The sequence below is a fragment of the Coenobita brevimanus genome, chromosome 5, assembly GCF_032717465.1.
Source record: "Coenobita brevimanus isolate Jiangsu-jjx chromosome 5, ASM3271746v2, whole genome shotgun sequence".
Classification (NCBI taxonomy): domain Eukaryota; kingdom Metazoa; phylum Arthropoda; class Malacostraca; order Decapoda; family Coenobitidae; genus Coenobita; species Coenobita brevimanus.
In genome coordinates this window covers 5299160-5311540 of record NC_136958.1, presented here as the reverse complement: position 1 = coordinate 5311540, position 12381 = coordinate 5299160, and the positions used below count along the sequence as shown (strand labels likewise).

The 12381-nt window shown below is 42.1% G+C and overlaps 1 protein-coding gene across 1 annotated transcript in view; it reads right to left on the bottom strand.

Annotated features, from left to right (window-relative positions):
• Window positions 1–347: 347 nt before the first annotated feature.
• LOC145397578 (glutamate receptor ionotropic, kainate glr-3-like) overlaps window positions 348–12381 on the bottom strand; it is a 20294-nt gene continuing 8260 nt past the window's right edge. Inside the window, exons 2-6 of the mRNA XM_080270638.1 lie at window positions 3797–4836; window positions 2568–2767; window positions 1905–2148; window positions 890–1039; window positions 348–518 (exon numbers count right to left, since the gene is read on the bottom strand). Coding sequence (XP_080126764.1) covers window positions 348–518; window positions 890–1039; window positions 1905–2148; window positions 2568–2767; window positions 3797–4836 — 1805 coding nt within the window. The remainder of the gene's footprint in view (window positions 519–889; window positions 1040–1904; window positions 2149–2567; window positions 2768–3796; window positions 4837–12381) is intronic.

Sequence of the window (12381 nt, the reverse complement as noted above, 5' to 3'; positions counted from 1 at the left end):
ATTTATTTATTCTTTACATTTATTTTCAGGAGCTTCATTTGGTGGTCGGTTTTGGATCCTTTCTACTAGAACAACATCTTTAGAAATATTAATCTACTAATATTACGCAAAGGGATTTATCTGACATTATCTAGTATTCTTTTGGATTACAGTGACGTCCTAAAAAAAATCCTGGGATGTACTTCAGCTGCCTGAGGGTGAGAAGGTCGAGAGGGCGAAGGACGAGGCAGGACAAGGGCGTGGGTAGATCAGAATTTCCTGCAGTAGGGGGTGAAGGAGGCGGAAGACAGGTACAATGTCAGTAGGATAAACGCGCCTTTGAATCGGGGTGACCTATGGGATTGTTCTTAATACTCCTGAGGGTGAGAGGGACGTGAGGGCGAGGGCGAGGCAGGTCGAGGACGAGGTGAGATGAGAACTTCGAGTAGGAAGGTGAGGGAGGCGGCGGAGAGACCCAGAACCAGCATGATGAAGGCGCCCTGTAGATGTTCCAGGTTCAACACCCCATCGCCTCGCACCTGACTCACGTGGAGAGAAATACCTGACTTAATTAAGTAGTATTATCATTCTTTTAGCGTGACGTGGCCTAGATTTTTTTATTTTTAATTTAGGAAGGGCCTCTCGCACTGAAGGGGTTAATTAAAGGTGTCTCTAGCCACGTAAGTTCGACAGGTGTGACTTAAGGTGAGTAAAGTTGCCTGGAGGTAGCAAGGATAAAATACAAAAGACGTCATAGGCCTGAAGGAGTTAATTGAGATTGTTATTTGGGAGAGAGAGAGAGAGAGAGAGAGAGAGAGAGAGAGAGACACACACACACACACACACACACACACAACAACACAGACCCACCTGCATCCCCTAATTACTCACCACACTCACCTGTCCTCACCTGCAAATTAGGACTTAGGATGACACCCATATGCATTCTGTAGAGCTTCTCCAATATACCCATTTCATTGAGGCGTGTGAGGGTGTCGGAGAGCTGGGGGGTGTAGGGGGTGTGTAGGGGTAGGAACCAAGAGAGATAAGACCATATGATCTGAAAATAGAGACAGGTGGAGAGACAGGGCCAAATTATCTGAGAGCCAGATGGAGACAGGACCAAATTATCTGAGAGACAGGTGGAGACAGGACCAAATTATCTGAGAGACAGGTGGAGACAGGACCAAATTATCTGAGAGACAGGTGGAGACAGGACCAAATTATCTGAGAGACAGGTGGAGACAGGACCAAATTATCTGGGAGATCGGTGGAGAGACGGGACCAAATTATCTGAGAGACCGGTGGAGGGAGGACCAAATTATCTGAGAGACAGGTGGAGAGACGGGACCAAATTATCTGAGAGACAGGTGGAGGGAGGACCAAATTATCTGAGAGACAGGTGGAGAGACGGGACCAAATTATCTGAGAGACATGTGTAGAGGACCAATCTGTGATAATGTGGATAGGTGGAGAGATTGGTAGATGGATGGATGGACTGATGGGTGGATGTGTGGGTGGATAGATGGATGGATAGAGAGGTGGACAGATAGAAAGATAGGAGATAAGTTAGTTAGATGGATTGATAGTGACAGATAGACAGATAAACATATATAGATAGGAAATGGTTTATATAGACGGATAGATAGCTAGACAGATAAACAGATATATAAACAGACAGACGGATAGATAGATAGGTAGGTAGACAGGTTGATAGATATTCATTCATCAACTCAACAGACAGAACATAACCATGACTCACGCCCCCTTTCACAACACAGATGATACTCATTGAGGTAGTGCAGGTGCCTAAGGTAATCAAAGTAATCCCTGAGCACTACAAACAGTCCACCTTCTTCGTTAACCCATAAATCCTCAAATCCCCCCATAAAATAAATAAATACATGAATAAATAAATCACTCACGCTCTCCTTCATAACATAGGTGATCTGCGTGACGTTGTGCAGCTGTCTGAGGTAGTCAATGTAGTCCCCGAAGACGATGAGGGCGTGAGTACCTGCCACCACCTGCTTCGTAATTTCTCCATAGAGGTTGAAAGGGTCTGTGATAGGTCCCATGTCCAATTTGGCTCCCAGCGCGGCCAGGGTGGGGTTAAATGTGGTCCTAAGGTAGGTGGGGACGGTGCTGCCATAGTCTAGCATTGCCACTCTAAAAGGCAGAGATGTTGACAAGTTAGCATCATCATCATTGGGCAGAGATACTGAAAGGTTAACATCATCATCATCATCATCATCATCATCATCACTAAAAATGTTTAAGTCAGAGTGGGGTTAAGTGAGGCTCTGAAGTAGGCTGATATGATGCTCCAATAGCCCAGTATATGTATCTATCAATCTATCCACCTATCTATCTATCTATCTGTCTGTCTATCTATCTATCTATCTACCTATCTATCTATCTATCTATCCTGACATCACATCCTTTAATGGGTTGCTTCAGTTAATGCGGTCCTTACTTAATACGACTCCTCTTCCCACAACACACCACCGACCACAACAATCCTCAACAACACAACGTATATCCTCAAAAACACAACACATTTCCTCACCCAGTCCCTTCATCCTCACCTTATGTCATCCTTGGCCAAGTCATACACAGTCTCTAGCAAATTGGGGTACACAGGCACGGTAAGCACGGCCACCAGATTACTTGTATAGCCCGCCGTCAGGATGAGCACCACCACCCACCAGAAACACAACAGTACCTTCGCCCACCACGCCCTCACGCCTCGCACACTCATGGCCTGCACTGCTATCCCTCCCGCTACCTGTAAAATCCGGGATCCAGGAAGAGACGTGAGGTTACCTGCGTGAGGCCACCTTAATTAAGCTACCGGTCCATCACTTCAGTTTTAATTGTACCTGGCCTCACCGATGTTAATTCATGTATCCTGGTATGTCTGGTCATTAGGAACGATTAAAAATGCCAACTAATTAATGATGTAATAGAGAATAATGCAAGGGTATTAATGTTAGAGAGGAATAATAGTTTTTCAAAAATGGGAAGAAAATCATACTATGAAAAATCTAGTTTCTATTTCCTTTCTTTTTCGTTTTCTTTTTTTTTTTCTATGCTTTAAATAACACAGTTCCGTAGGTGAAGAATGTAGGAATATGAGTCTTGTTTTTTTTTTTTTTTTTTTTTTTTTTGGGGGGGGGGACGGAGATATATGGCCGACTGACACCGAGGGAGACCGAAATAAAGGACCATTTTAACTGTCATGGAGAATAAATTATTTGCTAATGAAAGAGTACATTAGTTATTTAGATGTGCATTATTTAACACAAAAGGAAGAAGGCTTATGTATCCAGTTTACAAGAAACCGAATATCTAAAACATCAATTAAATCTTTCCAGTTTACTCTGAAATAAAAAAACAAAAGCCGAAGGAATTTTAGACACAAACACATCATAGGAAAGCAGGTAGCACGTACCGGTATACTAGAAATAAAACATAATATCTGATGCAATAAAATAATTATGACAATTAAAATGTACTGCAGTATCTGATGCAATAAAATATGACTGAAATAGAACATATCTGATGCAATAAATATGACTACCTGATAAATCATAAAGTAATTTACACCTGTTTTTATAAATCTGATTGTGTTTTGCGTCAATCTCCGGAACCCACTTGCCCGAAAGAGGTTGATGATGATGATGATGATGATGATGAGGAGGAGGAGGAGGAGGAGGAGGAGCAGGAGGTGAAGGAGCAGGAAGAGGAGAAGCAGGAGAATGAGGAGGAGGAGGAGCAGAAGGAGAAGGAGAAGGAGGAGGAGGCAGATGCATACCTTAAGAGCGAGGCCAAGAGGATCCCTGATGCCGTAAAGCTGATAGTGTAGGGAGGCCAGTATAGTCGAGACCAGCACCATCGTGAGGAAAACCAGGCCCCACAACAGCCGCGAAAAAGGGTAGAGTATGTTCCTCCAGCGGGGCATTGGCGGTGGGATTCTGATCATGAAGCCGTAGGTGTCGATGGTGTGGGGGTAGGTGTAGTCTAGCAAACGCAAGGTGTTGTGGGTGAGGAGCATTGAGTTGATGATCATGTCTTTCTCCAAGCGCTGTACCTCGCCCAGCATTCCCACCAGCTTTTCATCTTCGTAGGATCCCCACTTGCCATCTTTTGTTCCATGGACAAGTGAAAACTGGAAATTGTACTTGTCCGCAATAATCCTCAGCGCGTCCACATTCTGACCAGTGCAGCTCCCATCCTCGAGGAAATACACCAGCGGTTCATCATTACACCACACTGACAGGTGCAGTACCCATCCCCCGAAGTCCCTGTATCGAGGCGGGAATAGTGACTCGCGACTTGGAAACTCCTGGGGACTCCACCTCCCCAGTGGCCCCTGTATGAGTGGGTGTCCCAGGGAGTTGAGTTGCGTGGGCAGGCTGGTGTAGGCGAGGAGGCTGCGTTGGTCTCCCCGGAACGCTGAACGCAGCAGCAGGATGAACTGCGAACGCTGCACCACGGGCTGACTGAGCACGGCCGTGGTGTTGAGTTGTGGGTTTAGGCACAAGAGAACCAGGTGCTTGGGGTTCCAGTGGTAGTTGTCTTCCAACCGGAGCAGGAAGCCGGTGGGGTCGTCATAGAATATCAGGATGGCAGTGAGGTGGGTGCTCTTGGTGTAATGGGCGGGGTGGGCGGTGTCCAGGATTGAGATCTGAGAGGCCACCACCACAGGCGTGATGGAGGCTCCGGCAGCTGCCACGACCCGATCAACATCCAGCTGGCGGTGACTGTGATCGTCAGTGACCACCAGCAGGTCGTAGCCACGCAAAGGACCCGACACCAGTGTAGTGAGGGCAGAGTTTGCCAGGGATTCGCCGTCTGTATGGGAAAAACATAAGTAAGTTGTTTAATGCATTATGCTGCACCTGTCCACACCTGGTGCCCTGTCTGCAGCACTTGTCTATACCTTTGGCCCTGTCTGCTGCATTTGTCCTCCCCTGGAACCCTATCTGTTTCCCTAAATCACCTGGGATCGTACAGTGCTCGAATTTTCATCAGTTTACAGATTAAGTATCCTCTTTCCTCAGGTTTCCGTCTATGGCATGTTACGTCCTGCTACTGGGGAATAAAAACAATCTGAATGTAGTAAAAATAAAACAGTAGCAAAAGTTAAATATGAAAAAAGGTCAAATGAAGGAAAGTGGCTATCGGTCCCGCCTCTCAACTGGAAGGAAGGGTACACTGAGGAAAACAAGGAGGAAGTTGAATTAAAAAAAAATCGTCTTGGGTAGACAAAATTAATAAAAGATAAAATAAAAAGCCAAGGAGGAAATGAAATAAAAAAAAATTTGTCTGACGGCAGAAAAAATAAGTAAAAAATAAAATACATATTAAAGAAGGAGATTAAATTAAAAAAATCGTCTGAAGGTAGAAAAATTAAATAAAGATAAAATTTAAAAAAAAGTCAAAGAGAGGAAACTGGTTATCTCTGTGACCTGCCAAGTGGAAAGAGGGATACACTGATAAGAGATTAAGGCAGAGATAAGGAATGGGAGACATGCTGGTTGATAGTTATAGTACTTTCATATTTTTTCTTTTTTGTTTCTCAATCCTGCCTCATTGCATCATTTGGGAGGAACTTGGGTCTTTGATAGTGATGGTAATGGTGATGATGATGATGACAATAATGATAATATAATAATGATGGTGATGATGATGATAACATTCCAATGAAGATGATAATGACGACGACGACGACAACGATGATGATAATAATGATAATGGCGATGATTAAGATAATTCTATTGATGACCAAAATAATAATAGTAATAATAATAATAATAATAATAATAACAATGATAAACTCTCTCACCCGTCAGCTGGAAGGAAGGGAACACTGACGAAGACAAGGGGGAAGACAAAACCAGAGCCAGGAGCGAGACACAAAGTTTTCTCATCTTCAAAGACGCCATGACGAGTGACCCTACACCTCACTCCCTTTCTTAATTTCTCTGTAAACATCTTGACCTTAAAGTCTGGCCAAGATGAGGGTTTAAGATGAAGAGCTGCGCCGTGGAAAAGGTCGTGAGTAAAAATGGAACTTAGCATTTTGTATCAGAGTTGCACCTTTTGTCTATCTTTCTGTCTCTCTGGGTTTCTGGCTATGCATCTCGATCTGTTTATTTGTCAGTCTGCCTCCCTTTCCATACATCCATTCATTCACCCATCGATCTGTCTGTCTGTCTATCTGTCTATTTATCTATCTATCTGCCTGTCTACTTACCTACCTACATACATAACACATCTATCTATTTGTGTCTATCTATATTTTACTACTATTACTGATTTATTTCACTACTACTATTACTCCTCCTACTCCTTTATTTATTTTACTACTATTACTACTACCACCACCACCACCGCCACCACCACCACCACCACCACCACCACCACCACTACTACTATCCTCCTTCGCCACAAGAGGTCCTTTCTGAGTAGGGTTGAAGCACCTACAGGAACAATGGCCAGCGTCTTGAAAGAGTCAGTGGCGGTTCCTTAAGGCTGCTTCCGAGATATCCTTCAAGGGTTTAAGAATTTAGTGGGGTTCTACGATATAAGAAATGGCGTCCTCGTACTGAAAGGGTTTAAGCAGAGACGAGGAAATAAAACACACACACACACACACACACACACACACACACACACACACGTGCAAAAAATATATACATACTCATACTTTCGAAAGCTCTACATGCACCCACTAAATAATGCACACACACACACACACACACACACACACACACACACAACACACACGTGCAAAAAAATATATGCATACTCATACCTGAGGAAGCTCCACATGCGCCCACTAAATATTGAACACACACACACACACACACACACACACACACACACACACACACACACACACACACACACACATGTAAATACAGCCACAGTCACAAAAAAGCGATAAAAAAGACCCATAAAAAAGACCATTAAAAAAAACACACAAACACCAATCTATTACCTCAATGGCCAATTACAGGATAAGAAAGAATTGTGTGTTTGTGGGGGAGGAGGTAAACGTGTGTCTGTCTGTCTTTTCGTGTGTGTGTGTGTGTGTGTGTGTGTGTGTGTGTGTGTGTGTGTGTGTGTGTGTGTGTGTGTGTGTGTGTGTGTGTGTGTGTGTGTGTGTGTGCTTGTTTGTCTGCATCTGTGTTTATGTGTGATTTTACCTTAGCCTCAGTGTTTAGTTACTGGAATCCATATTTAATTCCTAAGGCAGCATTTTCAGTTACCCAAAATTACACAACAAAGCGAACGACATTTGGAACGACCTGCTCTTATCCAATGAGAGGCGCGTATGGGTAAGGACATTTCTTTTGCTGAGTAAATATTGATGGAAGTTGTATATTAATGTGTCAGTAGATTGGTTGGGCAGGTATGAAACAGGAGAATGAGTAGAAGAAGTGGCGAAGTGGAAGAGTAGGAAAAGTGACGAAGTGGAAGAGTAAGAACTGGATGTGACGAAATGGAAGAGTAAGACGAGCAAGTGACAAGTGGAAGAGTAAGAAGAGGAAGTGACGAAGTGGAAGAGTATGTTAAGTGACGAAGTGGAAGAGTAAGTAGAAAAAGTGACGAAGTGGAAAAGTAAGAAGAGGAAGTGACGAAGTGGAAGAGTAAGAAGAGGAAGTGACGAAGTGGAAGAGTAAGAAGAGGAAGTGATGAAGTGGAAGAGTAAGAAGAGGAAGTGATGAAGTGGAAGAGTAAGAAGAGGAAGTGATGAAGTGGAAGAGTATGTTAAGTGACGAAGTGGAAGAGTAAGCAGAAAAAGTGACGAAGTGGAAGAATAAGAAGAGGAAGTGATGAAGTGAAAGAGTAAGAAGAGGAAGTGACGAAGTGAAAGAGTAAGAAGAGGAAGTGACGAAGTGAAAGAGTAAGAAGAGGAAGTGATGAAGTGGAAGAGTAAGAAGAGGAAGTGACGAAGTGAAAGAGTAAGAAGAGGAAGTGACGAAGTGAAAGAGTAAGAAGAGGAAGTGATGAAGTGGAAGAGTAAGAAGAGGAAGTGACGAAGTGGAAGAGTAAGAAGAGGAAGTGACGAAGTGGAAGAATAAGAAGAGGAAGTGATGAAGTGAAAGAGTAAGAAGAGGAAGTGATGAAGTGAAAGAGTAAGAAGAGGAAGTGACGAAGTGGAAGAATGAGAAGAGGAAGTGATGAAGTGGAAGAGTAAGAAGAGGAAGTGATGAAGTGGAAGAGTAAGAAGAGGAAGTGATGAAGTGGAAGAGTAAGAAGAGGAAGTGATGAAGTGGAAGAGTAAGAAGAGGAAGTGATGAAGTGGAAGAATGAGAAGAGGAAGTGATGAAGTGGAAGAGTAAGAAGAGGAAGTGATGAAGTGGAAGAATCTGCGTATATAATACCCTGTCACTCGTAAAAATATAATTCAGTTAAAAAAAAATAAAAACAGTAAAATACCAAAGGCGAAATAGTAAGGCAGAAAAGGAAAGCGATTTATTTATTTATTTATTTATTTATTTTTGTCCCTCAGGAATTCTCAGGCATAGTGTCGAATATAGATTTTTTTTTTTTTTTTTTTTTTTTTTTACGGGGGCATTGGGAACTAGCGCCTTTTCCTCAGCGATTTACTTTGCATGTTACATTTTTACATTCATTTGCTCGTTATTCGTAGCCTTATAATATCGACATTAGTTGTGATCATTAATAAAAAAAAAAAAATCGAGGAGTAATTTGCAGAATAACTCGCTAACGAAGGAGTGTTAGCAAATCTAGAAAGCCAAATTAGAATACGATCCTTGTGGTTAGGAAGCGTGTAACAAAAATGACGTCCATCCAGATTTCTATACTCTTTTCACTCTAACTTGGCCTAAAATTTCCATGTACCCGTGTGGAGTGCCGAGTTTTAACAACGGATTAACATGAGATGATGCTAGTCACGAAGAAGTGCTAAGGATATAATACAGAGCCATCGTCTTGTCTCCTTCCGCCACTGGGCTACGTGGAATACGCTTCAATAGGACGAAAATCTGGGCCAAGTTAGGATGAAACGAGTATAGAAAAGATCTTTGCTCATGGAGAACAGAAGATATCGACTTTCCTGAGATGATTAAAGCTGTCGAGAGTGAGCAAGAACGAAGGAAAAAAATACAAAATAATAGTACGCATGAGAGAGAGAGAGAGAGAGAGAGAGAGAGAGAGAGAGAGAGAGAGAGAGAGAGAGTAAAGCCAGCAGGAACATGATGACAGACGCTGACAGGTTAGATGAACAAACTCTTCGGCAGGTGGTTACTGGAATCCATATTTTGGTTCCTTAGGTTAGTTAGTTAGTTAGTTAGTTAGTTAGTTAGTTAGTTCGTTAGTTAGTTGGTTAATTTGTTTGTTTGTTCGTTAGTTAGTTTTAGTTACAATTATCTGACAAAGCGAAAGACAAGGGGAAAGATCACCTACCCAATGTCAGTTTCAGCGAACTTCACCTCGATTTGTATCACCCAACTTATCCAGCGAACCTAACTTCAATAAATTCCTCTTGATCGTACAGAGGGTGAGAATGGTTCCGGCCCCGTGAGAATAGTTCTGGACCCGTGAGAATAGTTCCGACCCCGTGAGAATGGTTCCGGACCCGTGAGAATAGTTCAGGCTCCTTGAGAATAGTTCAGGCCATCTTTAAAGAAGTAATTTTACACCAATTTTTATTTAAACGGATGGAAGGCCTTACGAACCTCTCATGACGACCTGAGGAAATGAATTATTTAGATTGAGGAAATGAAATAAAATGAGGAAATGACGAAATATAGTGAGGATATGACGAAAGATTTAGTGAGGAAATGTGTAGAGTGAGGTAATGACGAAACAGAGTGGGGAAATAGCGAAACTGATTGAGGAAGTGACAAATGATTGAGGGTGTTCTTGCACTGAGCTCCCTGCCGTCTCCCTGGACACACACAAACACTACCCCGAGCACTCTACCTACTACCCTACATTATACACTTCACCCACACACACTCTACACATACACACTGCCATACACACTCCATTACCTGACACTCACACTTCACACCTATCACTTACACTCCACACGTTATGCACATCGATCATACACATTTGACACCTGCTATACACACTCCACACCTGTCATACACACTCCACACCTGCCAGACACACTCCACACCTGTCATACACACTCCACACCTGCCAGACACACTCCACACCTGATATTTCTTCCGACTTTTCCAATATTGCTCACGTGTCCCTAGCTCTTACGTCATGATTTGTAAAAAGCTTTCAGTCTTTATGTAACTCATTCCATATAGACAGACAGACAGATTGATAGATAGACAGACAGACAGATAGATAAATAGATAGATAGATAGATAGATAAGAAATTGGAAATACAGTTAAATAAAAGTACAGACAGACAGACAGACAGACATATGTAAATCTTCACCTACCTAGCTCAAAATATCCGTGTCTCGTTGCGTGCATCCATTAACCTGTGGGATGCAGGCTAAAGTTAACAAGACTTGAATAGTGTGTGAAATAATGTGTGGATAGTGTATTGGGCACTCTGTAGATAGTGTCCATACTTTTGTGCCTCCCTGTAGTCCATTCATTTTAACTTGACTGAGAATATCGTCTTTTTGCCTTTTATTTCCTAAAGTTTAAGTGAATAGGGCAACACACCGGCTCAGCATCCTTCTCATAGCACTTCTTCGTGACTAGCACCATATTTTAACACTATTTCTTACCATCCTTCCCACAGCACTTCTTCGTGATTAGCACCATATTTTAACACAACTTCTCACCATCCTTCCCACAGCACTTCTTCGTGACTAGTGCCATCATCTAGCGTTAAATCCTTGTTACAGATCAATATGCATAATAGAGATGGCAGTTTTATGACTAGTGAAAGAAAAATGAATGTATTTCTGCATTGTTTTTACCACATAATTAGTCTGAAAAAGGGTGATGATGATGATGATGATGATGATGATGATGACGACGATGGTGGTGGTGGTGGTGGTGGTGGTGGTGGTGGTGGTGGTGGTGGTGGTGATGATGATGATGATGATGATGATGATGGTTGTGGTGGTGGTGTTGTTGTTGTTGGTGGTGGTGGTGATGATAATGATGACAGGATTAAGACAGAACCACCTTAGTCAGTACCGTAAGGTCTGTGTGGTCCCTTTATCCACTGTTTACACACACACACACACACACACACACATTTCTCTCTCTCTCTCTCTCTCTCTCTCTCTCTCTTCATCACTTATTCACCCTAATCATCTAAATTATCCAGCAAACCAAACACTGATAAAAATAAATTCCTCCCCAACATAACTCACCAAATAAATCACCAATAAAGTCACATAAATAAATATATAAGTAAATAAATAAATAAATAAAGGCAATAAAAAAGTAATAATTAAATCTTTTCACTAACATATAATTTCTTTTTATTTTTTATCGACATTCATTTTTATTCATTGTAGCATTAAATTACAGAATTATAGCAGATTTTATAGCATAGATTATACATTACTAGCGCCCTTATCCCCGTCGGTTGAGAAAGCTCCCTAACACCTTTTCCTAAGCGATTTAGTTTTGTCTCTCACACCACTCTGTCCTCTTCTGCCTTACGTAAATCCATCCAACATCGCCACGCTCTTCACTGACGATGAACAAAAAGAAATTCACCAACCATATCCCAAAAATAAATCGCTAAGGAAGAGGTGTTAGGGAGCTTCCTTACTTAGCGAGAAGGGAATGACAGAGCAAGGATTTTTTTTTTTTTTTTCTGGGGGGGGTCAGTCAAGTCAAAATTTCAAACCATCAACCTGTATCCTATTTCACAGTAGGATCGAACTCACGGCCTCTCCAACAACAGCATACTACTCTAACCACTAGAATACTGGGTGGGGTAAAGTCACTCTATTTTCATCTGAGGGAACTGGACAACTCCCATAATATGAATACTAAGCCTTGGTGGCGTGAAATTCGACCAGCTTTAGGGTTAGAAATGAGTCTTCTTGGTTACTAGTCAAATCACCCCTCTAATCTGGCTACACCTGACCCAACATTGGTCTGAAAGGGGTTAGGAATTTTTATCAGGCTAAAATAAACGCACTATAGTAAAATTTCCTATCAAACTATGAGTCTCCTTGGTTACTAGTCAAATCTAACCTCCACTCTATCTACACATGGCCACAAACTGAACTGAAAAAAGGTTATGGATCTCTGTGAGGCTAGAGTAAATCCGTAATAATAAAATTTCCAGTTAAACTGAGTCTCCTTGGTTACTAGTCAAATTTAGCCTCCAGTCTGCACACACCTGGCCAAAAACCGAGCTGAAGGGGGTTAGGGATCTCTGTCAATTTCCTATTAAATTTTGAGTCTCCTTGGTTACTA